Genomic DNA, 17,933 nt, shown 5'->3' on the forward strand with positions numbered 1-17,933 from the left:
ATTTGAAGTCAGTTTGAGGGGTCTATATGGCTGAAAATACCCCAAAGTGACACCATTCTAAAAACTGCACCCCTCAAGGTGCTCAAAACCACATTCAAGAAGTTTATTAACCCTTCAGGTGCTTCACAGCAGCAGAAGCAACATGGAAGGAAAAAAATTAACATTTAACTTTTTAGTCACAAAAATGATATTTGAGCAACAATTTTTTTATTTTCCCAATGGTAAAAGGAGAAACTGAACCACGAAAGTTGTTGTCCAATTTGTCCTGGGTACGCTGATACCTCATATGTGGGGGTAAACCACTGTTTGGGCGCACGGCAGGGCTTGGAAGGGAAGGAGCGCCATTTGACTTTTTGAATGAAAAATTGGCTCCACTCTTTAGCGGACACCATGTCACGTTTGGAGAGCCCCCGTGTGCCTAAAAATTGGAGCTCTCCCACAAGTGACCCCATTTTGGAAACTAGATGCCCCAAGGAACTTATCTAGATGCATAGTGAGCACTTTAAACCCCCAGGTGCTTCACAAATTGATCCGTAAAATGAAAAAGTACTTTTTTTCACAAAAAAAATCTTTTAGCCTCAATGTTTACATTTTCACATGGCCAACAGGATAAAATGGATACTAAAATTTGTTGGACAATTTCTCCTGAGTACACCGATACCTCACATGTGGGGGTAAACTACTGTTTGGGCACATGGTAAGGCTCGGAAGGGAAGGAGCGCCATTTGACTTTTTGAATGAAAAATTATCTCCATCGTTAGCGGACACCATGTCACGTTTGGAGAGCCCCTGTGTGCCACGTGTGGAGCTCCCCCACAAGTGACCCCATTTTGGAAACTGGACCCCCCAAGGAACTTATCTAGATGCCTAGTGAGCACTTTAAACCCTCAGGTGCTTCACAAATTGATCCGTAAAAATGAAAAAGTACTTTTTTTTCACAAAAAATTATTTTCGCCTCAATTTTTTCATTTTCACATGGGCAATAGGATAAAATGGATCCTAAAATTTGTTGGGCAATTTCTCCCGAGTACGCCGATACCTCATATGTGGGGGTAAACCACTGTTTGGGCACACGGCAGTGCTCGGAAGGGAAGGCGCGCCATTTGACTTTTTGAATGGAAAATAAGCTCCAATTGTTAGCGGACACCATGTCGCGTTTGGAGAGCCCCTGTGTGCCTAAACATTGGAGCTCCCCCACAAGTGACCCCATTTTGGAAACTAGACCCCCCAATGAACTTATCTAGATGCATATTGAGCACTTTAAACCCCCAGGTGCTTCACAGAAGTTTATAACGCAGAGCCATGAAAATAAAAAATAATTTTTCTTTCCTCAAAAATGATTTTTTAGCCTAGAATTTCCTAGTTTGCCAAGTGTAATAGGAGAAATTGGACCCCAAATGTTGTTGTCCAGTTTGTCCTGAGTACGCTGATACCCCATATGTGGGGGTAAACCACTGTTTGGGTGCACCGCAGAGCTCGGAAGGGAAGGCACGCCATTTGGCTTTTTAAATGGAAAATTAGCTCCAATCATTAGCGGACACCATGTCACGTTTGGAGAGCCCCTGTGTGCCTAAACATTGGAGATCCCCCACAAATGACCCCATTTTGGAAACTAGATCCCCAAAGGATCTAATCTAGGTGTGTGGTGAGCACTTTGAACCCCCAACTGCTTAACAGAAGTTTATAACTCAGAGCCATGAAAATAAAAAATAAAAAATAATTTTCTTAAAAATGATTTTTTAGCCCGCAATTTTTTATTTTCCCAAGGGTAACAGGAGAAATTTGACCCCAAAAGTTGTTGTCCAGTTTCTCCTGAGTACGCCGATGCCCCATATGTGGGGGTAAACCAATGTTTGGGCACATGCCAGGGCTCGGAAGTGAAGTAGTGACGTTTTGAAATGCAGACTTTGATGGAATGGTCTGCGGGCGTCACGTTGCATTTGCAGAGCCCCTGGTGTGCCTAAACAGTAGAAACCCCCCACAAGTGACCCCATTTTGGAAACTAGACCCCCAATGAACTTATTTAGATATGTGGTGAGCACTTTGAACCCCCAAGTGCTTCACAGAAGTTTATAACGCAGAGCTGTGAAAATAATAAATACGCTTTCTTTCCTCAAAAATAATTTTTAGCCCAGAATTTTTTATTTTCCCAAGGGTTACAGGAGAAATTGGACACCAAAAGTTGTTGTCCAGTTTCTCCTGAGTACGGTGATACCCCATGTGTGGGGGTAAACCACTGTTTGGGCACACGTCGGGGCTCAGAAAGGAAGTAGTGACTTTTGAAATGCAGACTTTGATGGAATGGTCTGCGGGCGCCACGTTGCGTTTGCAGAGCCCCTGGTGTGCCTAAACAGTAGAAACCCCCCACAAGTGACCCCATTTTGGAAACTAGACCCCCAAGGAACTTATCTAGATATGTGGTGAGCACTTTGAACCCCCAAGTGCTTCACAGACGTTTACAACGCAGAGCCATGAAAATAAAAAATCATTTTTCTTTCCTCAAAAATGATGTTTTAGCAAGCAATTTTTTATTTTCACAAGGGTAACAGGAGAAATTGGATCCCAATAGTTGTTGCCGAGTTTGTCCTGAGTACACTGATACCCACTATGTGGGGGTAAACCACTGTTTGAGCACACGTCGGGGCTCAGAAGGGAAGTAGTGACTTTTGAAATGCAGACTTTGATAGAATGGTCTGCGGGCGTCATGTTGCATTTGCAGAGCCCCTGGTGTGCCTAAACAGTAGAAACCCCCCACAAGTGACCCCATTTTGGAAACTAGACCCCCCAAGGAACTTATCTAGATATGTGGTGAGCACTTTGAACCCCCAAGTGCTTCACAGACATTTACAACGCAGAGCCGTGAAAATAAAAAATCATTTTTCTTTCCTCAAAAATGATGTTTTAGCAAGCAATTTTTTATTTTCACAAGGGTAACAGGAGAAATTGGACCCCAATAGTTGTTGCGCAGTTTGTCCTGAGTATGCTGGTACCCCATATCTGGGGGTAAACCCCCATTTGGGCACACGTCGGGGCTCGGAAGTGAGGGAGCACCATTTGACTTTTTGAATACAAGATTGGCTGGAATCAATGGTGGCGCCATGTTGCGTTTGGAGACCCCTGATGTGCCTAAACAGTGGAAACCCCTCAATTCTACCTCCAACACTAACCCCAACACACCCCTAACCCTAATCCCAACTGTAGCCATAACCCTAATCACAACCCTAACCACAACCCTAATTCCAACCCTAACCCTAAGGCTATGTGCCCACGTTGCGGATTCGTGTGAGATTTTTCAGCACCATTTTTGAAAAATCCACATGTAAAAGGCACTGCGTTTTACCTGTGGATTTACCATGGATTTCCAGTGTTTTTTTGTGCGGATTTCACCTGCGGATTCCTATTGAGGAACAGGTGTAAAACGCTGCGGAATCCGCACAAATAATTGACATGCTGCGGAAAATACAACGCAGCGTTTCCGCGCGGTATTTTCCGCACAATGGGCACAGCGAATTTGGTTTTCCATAGGTTTACATGGTACTGTAAACCTGATGCAACACTTCTGCGAATCCACAGCGGCCAATCCGCTGCGGATTCGCAGCCAAATCCGCACCGTGTGCACATAGCCTAATTCTAAAGGTATGTGCACACGCTGCGGAAAACGCTGCGGATCCGCAGCAGTTTCCCATGAGTTTACAGTTCAATGTAAACCTATAGGAAACAAAATTCGCTGTACACATGCTGCAGAAAAACTGCACGGAAACGCAGCGGTTTACATTCCGCAGCATGTCACTTCTTTCTGCGGATTCTGCAGCGGTTTTACAACTGCTCCAATAGAAAATCGCAGTTGTAAAACCGCAGTGAAATGCGCAGAAAAACCGCGGTAAATCTGCCATAAATCCGCAGCGGTTCAGCACTGTGGATTTATCAAATCCGCTGCGAAAAATCCGCAGAGGACCAGAATACGTGTGCACATACCGAAACCCTAACCCTAACCCTAGTTCTAACCCCAACCTTTGTGGAAAAAAAAAATTATTTATTTTATTATTGTCCCTACCTATGGGGGTGACAAAGGGGGGGGGTCATTTACTATTTTTTTTATTTTGATCACTGTGATAGGTTTTATTACAGTGATCAAAATGCACATTGGAACGAATCTGCCTGCCGGCAGATTCAGCGGGCGCACTGCGCATGCGCCCGCCATTTTGGAAGATGGCGGCGCCCATGGAGAAGATGGACGGACCCCGGGAGGCTAGGTAAGTATGATGGGGTGGGGGGAGCACGGGGGGCTGGATCGGAGCATGGAGGGTGGATCGGAGCGTGGGGGAGTGGATTGGAGCATGGGGGGGTGGATCGGAGCATGGGGGGTGGATTGGAGCACGGGGGGTAGATTGGAGCACGGGAGGGATCAGAGTGCAGGGGGGTTGGATTGGAGCATGGGGAGTGAGATTGGAGCACGGGGGAGTGGACAAGAGCACGGGGGAGCGGACAGGAGGACGGAGGGGAGCGGAGCAGTGTACAGGACTGATCGAAGGACTGGGGGGGATCGGTGGCGGTGGGGGGGCAGACCAGTGTTTCCAGCCATGGCCGATGATATTGCAGCATCGGCCATGGCTGGAATGTAATATTTAACCAGTTTTAATAGGTGAAATATTACAAATCGCTCTGATTGGCAGTTTCACTTTCAACAGCCAATCAGAGCGATCGTAGCCACGGGGGGTGAAGCCACCCCCCTGGACTGTACTACCACTCCCCCTGTCCCTACAGATCGGGTGAAATTGGAGTTAACCCTTTCACCGGATCTGCAGGGACGCGATCTTTCCATGACGCCACATAGGCGTCACAGGTCGGATTGGCACCGACTTTCATGACGCCTACGTGGCGTCATGGGTCGGGAAGGGGTTAAGCAAAAATAAGTGTGGAGACACTAGGGGGTCATCGGGTGCCCTGGTCCTCTAGCCAAAACTGCAAGGACCAGGGACAATCCCACGAAACGCCAGCTCTCCTTTCCCCATGGGCATAGTACTACTCAGACAACACAGGGTGAGGGTAAAACAGTGTGGCAATGCTTAATTAAACCACAAAAATGGGCAAATAACACATAGAACAGTCCCAGCAAAATACTGAAGATGGTGCAAATTACAGAGCCTCACCCTTCTGCTGTCTCGCTGGGATAAAAGCAGCTGTTACTTCACAGCTTCCAGGACCGACTACCCCAACTGTGGCACAAACACAGAGATGACATAACGACAAACTTAGAAAGATGACAGTCCTTTGATGTACAAGACCAGTTGACCGGAGGGTCATAACCTGGCTTCTCCTAACATTTGCATGGAGCCAGGTGACCGGTGGGTCCCATTCCTGGCTTTCACAAATGTATTCAGGGTGCTCAGGTGACCGGTAGGTCCAAATCCTGACCACTCCAAACATATCCATCATTCAACGATGGTCAATGGAGCAGATCTGTATTCTTTTCAGCCAGGGCCGAGTCAAATCTTTGTCCCTCGTGATGGAGCCATGATGTCTTGGCTGCTATCTTGTAAAGAGTATCTGGTTCTTTGGATCTCTAGATCTCTTGGCTGTCAGGATGTATGGTTATAGATATCTCACTTATATAGCTCACATAGCGGTTGTCCTTCAAGCCAGCATTCACAGGCAAAGGGGAAGAATGGTGAAAGATCAACTCATATTGTAAATTATTTAATCTATTTCCATAGTTTTTCCTCCCCTGTTTCACAAGTAAACAGACTAGCTGGCCTGGACAATGTGTAATCAACATATCAGCAAACATCACTGTTCAATTATCCTGCATCTCTATCATCCAGGATAACAGCACAATATGTTACAGCAAATTGTCAACTTAGAAGTCAATATTACAGGCTTATAAGAACAAAAGTCTGTGTTTTCTTGACCAACAAAAGAACGAACACATAAATTCAAAAGTCAACATACAGATAACAGTTTTTTCCCCCTGCCTTGCTGAAAATAGACATCCGGCTAATTAAGATAAAATGCTGTTTCATAACAATAAGTAAACCGAGATTAAAATAAAAAATCGTCCATATGGTGAAATAAATCTTGAGATTTTATTAGGACAATTTCCTAACCTCAGTTCCCACTGTATTATCCTGGGGACACTGATACAGAAGAATTATGAATGCTCACAGCGTACAGATCCACCTGTTCTCATCTGCTTCTGCATGTCATAGATTCCTTCTGTACTGGCCAGCAGTACTTTCTGAACATGAGTGTCAGATGTAGATAGGAAGGGTCACAAAGTTATTGCCCTATGACCTCCAGCAGTAGTGTGCAGACAGTTGACAAACTTGCCTGAGTATTTGTTTTTGGTCATAAATACAGGCAGCAAAGGTCAATGTACATGATTCAGGCTAGTGTGCAGGATGTCTGTGGCTGTGTTTGCATTCTTCTTTTGTCTACACATTGCAAATGCACCTCTGTTATGATCACAATATATGCATAGATCCATCTATTGCACATCTATTACACACATACATACACTCTGATGTCTGCACATGTTACATTGATTCACATATCTACTATTAACTTTGAAGCCTAGAATGACTGCCGGACTCTTGTAGGCAAAAAAGCCTATGGGATTGTTGAGTTTAGATCAGAGGACTCGCAGTCAACATATACCATGGTCTGTGATTGCCAGACAAGTGAAATCGGCCATACATGTACACGTAGAACTTTGTTGCCACTAATGGTGGGAAATGGGAATGCATGTAATTTGTGCAAGGCATACCTGTGTTTACAATATGTAGACAGCAGAACTTTGTGTGTGTGTGTGTGTGTGTGTGTATAATATATACCGTAAACAGCATAGTTGTGATATGTTATAGACTTCACTAAGAATGGGGCGGGAGCATTGCCATGTGCTAAATTTGCTCATTGGCATATAGAATTCTTGCTACATCCCTCCAGCATAAGCTGCATCTGTTTCTATACCCTACATCACTCCTTCTTGACAGCTAACGCTTACTGTGTTAGACCTGACATTTGGACAAGCCTAGAAAGTTTACATTGTAAAAATATCAGCAATGTATGTCCTTAGTTAGTCGTACTTTAAAGAGGTTGTCCAGTACTTTTATATAGATGTCCTATCTTTAGGATAAGTCATCAATATCAGATTTGTGCACTCCTGCTGACCAGCTGTTCCCGGAGGACGGATACTGCACGGCCAGCTCTACCCTACCTACTGTATCCTCACCCATCCCTTGTAGATTGTGAGCCCTCGTGGGCAGGGTCCTCTCTCCTCCTGTACCAGTTGTGACTTGTATTGTTCAAGATTATTGTACTTGTTTTATTATGTACACCCCTCCTCACATGTAAAGCGCCATGGAATAAATGGCGCTATAATAATAAATAATAATAATAATAATATCTGCACCGATTTTTGACCTTTGTGTCCTTGCCAATGTCTTGTCACTTGCCACTTGTCCTTGCAAGTGTGTCCTTGCCAATCAATTTATAAATGGCTTTGGTTTCTGATTTCTAAGAGGATTTAATTGTGTTTTGTCTTTATCTATGTGAAATACCATATGTGATCATTTGCCATATACTATATTCAGTGCATTCATCTGTTTTGCCCTCATAGTTTTTCTTAATATATGTATATACTGACCAAGTTTATTCATTGTTATTATTGGTCAGTTCAGATAATAGGGCTGTTTAGATGACAATTTTCCGTGTGAAAAAAATGCAGCATGCATTATTCTCTTCTGAGTTTCAGACAAGATTTGCCCATTCAAGTGCTCAAAAAAATAATCATATCCCATACAGAACATCCATTATTAACCTAGAAAACTGCATTTGATCATATCCATTTTTGAATTTTAGATGTATAAAAACATCACACATGGATATCACATGGATGTCAAATGGACATAACAAATGAACACACAGATGGTTATGTGGATGAGAATCGAATGAAAACCATCCAAGCTATCTGGATGAAAGTTGGCTGATTTCTCATACGCTCATCTGAAGCTGGCCTGAAGAACATTTATATCTGTTGCCTTCAGGTGGAGGTAGTTTTATTGGACATCCCTGTGTATTAGGTCAAGTGGTCATAAAACTTTGGTTGGACTTTCACTTTTAGCTTTAGGTTTAATGCAATATTCACATCGAACAATATTTGGATATGTGGACATTACCAGATCCTTTATCATGTTCCACACTGCTGGTTCCTATATCATTTCTGGATGTGTATAATTTAAACATATACACCACACGTGAATACAACCACATGTTCCTTTACTGGAATTGATAAAAATCAGCATCTGTTTTGGCATTGGCCCAGTCTCCATCCAGGTTAGCACACTTGTCACTTTGGAATTTTACTTTGATTGTTTGACCCATCAAATGTTTAACATATAACATTCTTCATTCCAGGCTATCAACAGAACTTGTTTTACTAGAATGGCTAAACTGTGGCCATTTTTATGGGGCACACCAAGATTCTAGGTTCTGTATCTTTTGTATTAGTCTTCTTCCATCTAGAAGATATATTGTTTCATTATTTAAGTCAAGGTCTTTGAAAAAGCTTTTATCACTGGTTATCTGACTTCTTGCTTTATTTTACAGGTATCGTCTGCATAAAACACGATTGCCAGTCAATTACAATTTCAAAATGATTCCAATACAATTACTATTCCGGTGGTGACTCTTTGTGGACATGACTGCCAATCACTGGGCTGAGTAGTCTCGTTATGACTACATTGGTACGACAGTTGAATTCAATGAATGACATCAGTGGTCATGTCCAGCAACCTGTCAGCAAAGACTCATTTTCTCAATTTTATGCAAAGCATATCAATAAAATAAAGAAAAATACAGTAAAAAGTTTATAGATTATTTTGTTGAATTGGGAAATTATTTTGTAGGAATTTTTTGGAGGAGCTGTTATGCTGTAAAAACTTCATGTAGGGGTGAGGGGAATTCATTTTTATGGATGAATGGTGCCCAATTGTGAATGCATTAAACTGTGCATACATGTTAAATGCAACATGTGAGGAGGAAGAGGTGGAAGTTATTTATGTATTGCAGAATTTATACTGAATTGACCATGGATCAGAGGACCCCAAAAGGCTCCTAATTATTGAACTGTAAAAATCCGAAGTGAAATAAAGGCTGCAGCATGACTATGAATTGTATTCGATTCGGTCAAATGTCTCAGAGGAGTTAAGTGTAACTGTATGTGTTAATATTACTTTTATCGTAGCCACTGTCTAAGTTAAAGTAAAAAAATATATATATAGTATATGTAACAATCTTGGAGTTTTTATTTTATTTTAATTTTTAATGGGAGAAAAGGAGGTGATTTGAACTATTATGTTTTTTTTATTTTTTTCATATTTTATGCAACATTTTTCTTAATTTTCACAATATTTGTTAGTTGTCTAATGGAACTTCAACTTGCGATCTTCTGACTGCTTGTGTTATATACAGCACTGCCATGGGCTGATTTTCACAGTAGTACCATGATGACAGACACAGGAGTCTTCAGCAGACCCCTGGCTGTCATGGCAACAAATTGGCGTCCCGCGATCACATCGTGGGAGCACCAATGAGAGAATAGAACGGCGTGCTCCCCCTGACAGGGCTCTGTTAATGCTTCTGTTACACATTGACAGCGGTATTTAACAGGTAAACAGTCATGGGCTGTTGGAGACAGATGATAGTTGAATATTTCAGCCATTATCTGGCGGTACAAATGTAGGCTCGGCTTGCGAGCCCACTTCAAAGGTAATGCAAGATAAGTTATGATGGATATAGTACGTTATAAGTCATTAAGGGGTTAATATGATGAAACAACCACTTTAAAGTAAATTGGCGGTGGTGTGGTATATCACAGGCATCACACATGCAAACATGGATCCTGATGTTAAAATGGATGATTGATTGGACTAAGTGGGTGGTTCACGGGGAGTAGTAAATAAATAAACAAAAAAAATCTGTAAAGAAAAACATAAACAAAGAAAATATCTTCATAAATACATTTCTAAACACTTTTAACGCAATAACGACCTGTGTTATATATTTTCGACACAGGTCGCATGCAGGATGGAATGTAAAAAGTGGGCTTGGGAGTTGAGCTGCTCCATACCAGACTGACGTTAGCGGTGTCACACAGCCAGCAGCTGCCTGTGACAACAGTTATAGAGCCACTGAATTCCCCCATGCCATCTTAGTTGTCTTCCTGTGCAGCACAGCCTCGGGTTTAGCTTCACTGGATGACATTAGTTACAGAATATACCGTAGAACTGCAGTATATACTATGAGAGATCAAACAATTGCAGATTCAAGTCCTCTAATCTGACTAAAAACTAAAGAAAAAATACGAATAGGAAAACAAGAAACAAAAATAAACAAAGTATAAAACTTGAAATCACTTTCCTTTTCCCCATTCAAAAATAAAAAAATAAATTTGCTGGTATAGCCATGTTTGTAAACACCTATCAAAATGTGATGTAAACCAAAATTTTATCAATAAAAAGCTACACTGCAGTGTAAAAATGACTAGTCCTTTCACAGCACCACTCACAGAAAAAAAAAACCAACAGCACTAAGAATATTAGTAGTAATGAAACTTGACACTCAAAAGGATATGTTGCAAAACAAGGTGAATTTATACATAGTCCGTGGATCAACAGCTAGTGGATAACGTTTCGGTCCACATGGACCTTCATCAGATAAATGCTGTGTTATTGAAGTGGAAGATGAGTAGTCAATACTAGTGATGAGCGAATATACTCGTTACTCGAGATTTCCCGAGCACGCTCAGGTGTCCTCCGAGTATTTTTTAGTGCTCGGAGATTTAGTTTTCTTCGCCGCAGCTGAATGATTTACAGCTATTAGCCAGCTTGATTACATGTGGGGATTCCATAGCAACCAGGCAACCCCCACATGTACTTATGCTGGCTAACAGATGTAAATCATTCAGCTGAGGTGAGGAAAACTAAATCTCCGAGCACTAAAAATTACTCTGAGGACACCCGAGCATGCTCGGGAAATCTTGAGTAACGAGTATATTTGCTCATCACTAGTCAATACTCATAGGGGATGACACTTAAAATGGACTGAAGGTGGAAAGAGGTATGTCTGAGCTGGGGTATTGTGGCTGAAAGCCACAATCAGGAAGCACTCAGAATATGGCAGCTCAGAATGATTTTTCACCACTAAAATATAAACAGAAACTTAAAGGGAGTCTATCATTCCCTAATATGATCAGTAACAGATTAGGAAGACAGGTTTGACAACAGTTTGATCAGACTCTTCTTAACACCACTGTTATCTTCAGTATTAGATCAGAAAAACAGGTTGGACAGCAGTGTGAGCAGCCTCTTCTTATTTCAGGATACATGGTATCTCCAGTATTGGATCAGAAAGACAGGGTGGACAGCAGTGTGAGCAGCCTCTTCTTATTTCAGCACCCCTGGTATTTCCAGTATTAGGTCAGAAAGACAGAATGGACAGCTGTATGAGCAGCCTCTTCTTACCTCAACACTCCTGGTATCTCCAGTACTAGATCAGAAAGACATGATGGACAGCAGTGTGAGCAGCCTCTTCTTATCTGAGCACCTCTTGTATCTCCAGTATTAGTTTTTCTATTTAATTTCCAAATCTTTTTTAACCAGTTAAATATTTAAAAAAAAACTATGATTTCAAAGGGAAGAAAGTATTATGGCCCTGATTCATCAAGATGAGCCTGAATAATGCCGGTCTTGATGAGGGGCTCTGTTGGAGTCAGATGCTAGTGGTTCATTAAAATGCGCACGCCACTAAATGAATCAAGAGCATCTAACAAGTGGCATGTGCCTCTGTGTACTTCGGCTCCAATCTTGCTCCTGTCAGAGACTGGAGTAACATTTCTGGCTTAAGGTATGGCACTGCTGGCAATCACTTTGATGAATTGAGACTTATATGTCTTTTATTTAATTCACTAAGTTTCCATGGCTTACCACTACGTCTATGGTCCTCAATGTTTCCTATTTGTTGGTACTTCTTCAAAAGACCTTGAGCAGCATATCTTGAAATTCATCATGCAACTTTTGTTTTCAAATCTCACCAAAGATTTTCTCTGTGCTTCAAGTCAGGCAACTGACTACTAATCCAGAATCTTCCAGTACTTCTTCTGAAACTAAGCCTTCATGGACTTGATGGAAATCATGCACAAGCTTCAGCTTCTTCACAGACATTTTCTCTCAGAATAAATAATATATCAGGAAATTCTATTTTGCAATCCACTTATTACATGTTTAAAATGCTAAAGGAAGAAAAGCTGCCCCAGAACATCACCGAACCACCACCATGCTTCACTTTAGGTATGGTGTTCTTTTCAACTTATGCTACATTCTTCCAGACGTATTGTTGATCATTAGACTCTAACAGTTGCAGTTTTGTTTCATTGCTCCACAGGACAGAATTCCAAAACTTCTGCAGCTTATTTGTATGTTTTGAGCATATTTGTGAACTTTTTCTTGTGTTGTTGCGTCAATAGAACTGTAAAACTTAGAGTTCAGCCATGGTCACCTCCAGTGATTAGTGATTATTGTGTGATTTACTGTGCAAACTGAAATCTCAGTTCCTACTGCCACTAAATCTTGTTTCAGGTCTGTTGCAATCATTTGAAGGTTTTTGACCACCTGTTTTCTCAGGAAGCTGGTGGCAGCTGTTGATAGCTTCCTCTTTTTGTCACATCCAGATCATGTAGCCTATGTTACTTTAACTTTGAACTTGTGAATTATGCTTTTAACTGTATTCTAGGAATATGCACTGCAATGTCATTGATATATTTTTGCATCTTACCTTGCTTGTGCAAGGCAAAGATCTCTTGTCAACTTTTGTACCACTGTTCACAATCCAAAAATATTTGTGAACTGGAAACCATTTTGCATGAGCAATGAGCTAAGATTCCTCAGGAACGCTGCCACAGCCTAGTATTGACTATGCATCATACTTTTTGCTGGTTACAACAGCCTAAGGGAGCTCTACAAAGTAGTAAAGATACTAACGATGCATGTAATGAAGGAGTTGAAAAATTGTAAGACTGCAGTAATTATTAAAAGCAGCATTTTATGTTGATAATGTAGAAAATACTTGTAGGTTGATATTGTACGAAATAGTTTTTGTTTCATTGGTTAATTGCAATTAGTAAATATATTGCATATTTTGCAAATAAAGCTAAATTGCAATGTGGGTTAAATAACTTTGATTGCAAATTTATGCAAAGCTGCTAGATTAACCTTTTACTTGCAGCTATGTCCTCCTTCAGTGCAGTAACCATTTGCAAGCAGCTATTTCCTCCTCTAGATTAACCTTTTATTAGTACCTATATCCTTTTATAGCACATTAATAGTGATGAGCGAGTATACTCATTGCTCGGGTGGTCTCCGAGTATTTGTGACTGCTCAGAGATTTAGTTTTTGTTGACGCAGCTGCATGATTTACAGCTGCTAGCCAGCCTGAGTACATGTGGGGGTTGCCTGGTTGCTAGGGAATCCCCACATGTAATTAACTGTCTAGTAGCTGCAAATCATGCAGCTGTGGCAAGGAAAACTAAATCTCTGAGCAGTCACAAATACTCGGAGACCACCCGAGCGTGCTCGGGAAAACCCGAGCATTGAGTATACTCGCTCATCACTACAGATTAACCCTTCTCAAGCAACTATATCCTCATCTAGTAGATTAATTCCTTCAAGAAACTAGTATCCATGGGACAGATAACATGGTTGATAAATAACAATGTTCTGTAAGCAGTAAACTTCATGCTCCTGGCTGAAGCAAAGGAAAACTTCTGGCTTAATGGAGTTGCCTTTTATTGAGAAGCCAGCATGTTGGTCAGCTGATTACTGCATATCTGGTTTATCTACCCCTTGTCAAAATATATATAAAAAAAACGCCGATTTCTAGAGGATTTGCCAAGATCCATTTTTATGGCACACTGGTAAATTAATGAAAAATAGGTGAACTGATTGTCCCAATATATTTAACGTAACAGTGACCTATCAAAACAGGCATATTCACCTATTCATTCATTTCCGTTCTGGTCTCTGTGCCGCCCTGTACAAGGTGTGACGTCACACGCTGTGCCTTGTGCCAGCAACTTGGTTTTTTTGCTCGTATCCAGGGACGCCACCGGCTTTCCCTGGCTCCGCGTAGCTTCCCTTCTGTGCCGCTGTGCTGCGGTTGATTGCCTTTGCCTGCTCACTCCTGCACGCCGAACCTCTCACCGCATCATCACAACGGCCTTCCTTTCGGCACACCACGCTGCTCTTCCACCTTTATCAGGACGGTCTGCATCCTGCTCATCTTAGCGGTTCACCTAGCTTGGTGAGTCTTGGCTCGTTGAGGCATTAACTGTTATTACTGTTTTTACTGTTATATGCTCGCCCCACTTCCCTGATCAATCAAGGAACACTATAGATTGTGTCCTGCAGGGCAGCCCACTACGTACCCAGCATCATATTTTGCAGTCCCATCAAACCCCCTGGCTATATTGCCTGCGCATAAGCTAGATGGGGACTATGTCTGCAATAGCATAAGAGGTTTTTTGGGGGGCGATATTTGCTGCTTTCGGTTTGTGCTTACCTTACTTCCCTGATTACACGGGGCACATTTCTCACTGTAGTATTCCTCCAGGGGCCCCATGTGCATTGTGCCTGCACTGGCATAAATTTTCATTTCTCAATTTTCCTTATCCTGCATCCCCATAGCGCGGAATCAGATATATTTACATTTACTGTATATATTAGTATAGACACACAAACACACAGAGAAGATAATTTCACCAGATTTTGAGTTCACTCAAGTAAAATGAAAAGAAAAACCCGCTTCACTGTAATACCAAGGGGAATCATCTGATTGGCTAATGACATGCATTGGAAAAAAATTATAATAACTTTATCCACGTCACCTTCCACCTCCCACCCCCCACCTTCCAGAAACATTTGATTCTCTAAAAAGAAATGGATAAAATTACAGTGAAAAAAGTGAATTTACAGATTATAGCAACCTGACTTGTTGCCTTATGACATTAGTCTTGGACCTAAATATTGATCTTTTTCAGAATAGTGTCACTAGTTGTGTCATTTCCTACTATATATTTATTGCATATTTACATTCTATTGGTATCACTAAGATTCATTCGACACCACTGTATAACAGTGCATAACTTCAAGTTAATGAGAAAGATGTTTTCCTTGATTTACTAACTATGCTATGTAATTTGGCTCATGGTGTTAGAGAGCAAGTTAATGCAAATCTGCGGTCTCACAAGTTATTCCGTATGATATTATCTGTCCATTTATGGGAAGCTTTTGATTCATTTTCAGTTTCCAACTCCCTATTGGATTTCTACTAAAACATATTTAATTTCAAAGTAATGACCAAGCGGCTGACATCATTTTGAAAAACTTCCAACAATTCCACATGCACAGCAGACTAATTCCTGCTCTCACATTTTAAAAATCCACTGTCCATGCAAACATGGAAAGTATTTGTTTTGAAAATATTTTATCAATATTGGACTAACATTTATAGTTCATATAATAACCCAGGCAATGGGGACAAGTAGCTTCAAACTATGCCATTGGTAGAACGTATGTAGAGCACAGAATTATGCATAGAATAGATGCAGCCAATATAAAAACACAATCAGATAAATAAAATCATATTTCTATAAAACAAAACAGGTCGTGCATAAACATGTAATGTGTTTCATATTTTTCTACAACCTGAAAGTCAACTTTTAACCATAGCATATTTGCAGCAAAAAAAAAGTAAATAAAATGGCAGAAAAAAAGCAAAAATGAGCAATTTAGAATAAGATCTCTTTTGGGGATGTTAGTATCTAGAGAATCCTTGTGCAACAGCAATTTTCACTAACACTTGCTATATACATAGCAAATAAAGTACTTTCCATTAGCCACTAATTTTCTAGAATTGTGTAATTGTCTGAGTAATAAATGTATTTGTTTATTAAAGCTGCTACATAAGCAGTAGCGATCTGGTACAAGTTAGGACCATCCATGTAGCAGGGCTTTATTTTACATAGACTTTCTGTAACAGCGTATCTAATTCAGAAATTGTATTGAATACATTTCTATTACGTAATTTGTGCCAACCTTTTGCAGCTATGAACCCTGCTACATGGGCACTGGCAGGCAGCACTACATGCTGCACATGAGTAACGCTGACAAGTTTAACAAGCAGCAGGTTAGGTGATTATAGAAGGAATTGTACACATGTTCTAGACTGAACATTAGTTCTTACCAAGAATTAATAACCTCTCTTCTTCCTTTATCGGGAACTTCTTAAGTTCTTCAAGGTATTCACTTATTTGCTCCTCTTCATTAGAATTTAAATGTTCTGTTGATTCGTCACTATCATCTGGTGATATGCCCTCTGCTGTCTCTTTTGTGGCTATTCTGGTTTTCTTTTTGTCATCTTTTATTAGATCATCGTCAGTTACTCGTCTCTTAAATGTCTGCTCATTGTGGCAGACCTCATCCTTTTGTAATGAATCTTTTATTGTTTCCCCTTCAGCATCCTCTTCTTCTCCTTCTTCTTCTTCCTCCTCCTCTATTTCTTCTTCTTTTATTTCTTCTTCTCCGGTGACCAGAAGTTGTATATCCTTTTTATTCCCCACACTAAAATATAACATTTAATAACAAGTTGTCATTTATGAATATTTATTAAGATAAAAATATCTAAATTAAGTCAGATTTGAGAATTCAGAAAAAAATCGCATTAGATATCACTGATAATGATCAAGCTAAATTTAATTTCCAAAAATGAAGAAGACATCGCCTCACACGTTGGTGAAATAAATCACGCTTTATTCTGCCTTCTGTGGTGACGTCTCGATCCCAAAGATCTTTGTCAAGCTTGATAAAGATCTTTGGGATCGAAACGTCACCACAGAAGGCAGAATAAAGCGTGATTTATTTCACTAACGTGTGAGGCGATGTCTTTTTCATTTTTGGATATTGGACTTTATGCCAAGAAGGACTCCTTGGCTGACGTGCGCATCATGTATGGGTAATGCTGACCCTGTTTTCCCATAAGGTGCTATGTTCTAATTGCTAAATTTAATTTGTCAATCCAATTCCATTTGCAGAAATTAAAAAAAATACAGGTTTGTAAAAAAATTGTTATAGAAATATTATTTGCTACAACTAATGTTCTGTAACACAGACCTGTCACCTTACAAACTTTATATATTAGTAAGGAGATCTTCTAGCTCTTATGAGACTGATGTAGATTACAATTAGAATAGCGGTATAATTATTTTGAAAAATTCCCTTTCCCTACCTGACTAGCCTGATTGATAGCTCTTCAGTATCCCTCCACTTAGACTCATTTACTGCTCCTCAGTGTAATTCCTGCTGCTGAGATCTCACACTACCCAGTACAAGCTGAAGTTGTCAGTCGGGCTGAATGGGTGGAGATGTTATGTTGTCTAACGTGAAATGTGATGTACACTGTGAATTGTGATGTCCATTAAAAGGTATTAGTAGCATTCCTAATGTGGGTAGTTTGACATTAGTGATAGTGAGAGTTAATTTCTGGGACTGGCATATAGTGGGAGTGGTTAGGTTGAAGGGAAAGTGACAAATTCCTCTTAGAAAGTCAGATAGGGCTTGGAATGCATAGAAAGAGGATCAAAAGGTCCATTGTGAGCAATGCTGCATTCTGGGGTGTCGCTAAAATGAGAGGTAACATAGTAACATAGTTATTAAGGTTGAAGGAAGACTTTAAGTCCATCTAGTTCAACCCATAGCCTAACCTAACATGCCCTAATGTTGATCCAGAGGAAGGCAAAAACCCCATGTGGCAAATAGTAAGCTCCACTTTGGGGAAAAAAATTCCTTCCCGACTCCACATACGGCAATCAGACTAGTTCCCTGGAT

The 17,933-nt window shown here is 40.7% G+C and overlaps 1 protein-coding gene across 1 annotated transcript in view; it reads right to left on the minus strand.

Moving 5' to 3' along the window:
- MYLK4 (myosin light chain kinase family member 4) overlaps positions 1 to 16,684 on the minus strand; it is a 61,411-nt gene extending 44,727 nt beyond the window's left edge. The window contains exon 1 of the mRNA XM_069732297.1: positions 16,294 to 16,684. Coding sequence (XP_069588398.1) covers positions 16,294 to 16,684 — 391 coding nt within the window. The remainder of the gene's footprint in view (positions 1 to 16,293) is intronic.
- Between the last annotated feature and the right edge of the window lie 1,249 nt (positions 16,685 to 17,933).

Source organism: Ranitomeya imitator, chromosome 6, assembly GCF_032444005.1.
Source record: "Ranitomeya imitator isolate aRanImi1 chromosome 6, aRanImi1.pri, whole genome shotgun sequence".
In the NCBI taxonomy this organism is placed as follows: Eukaryota; Metazoa; Chordata; class Amphibia; order Anura; family Dendrobatidae; genus Ranitomeya; species Ranitomeya imitator.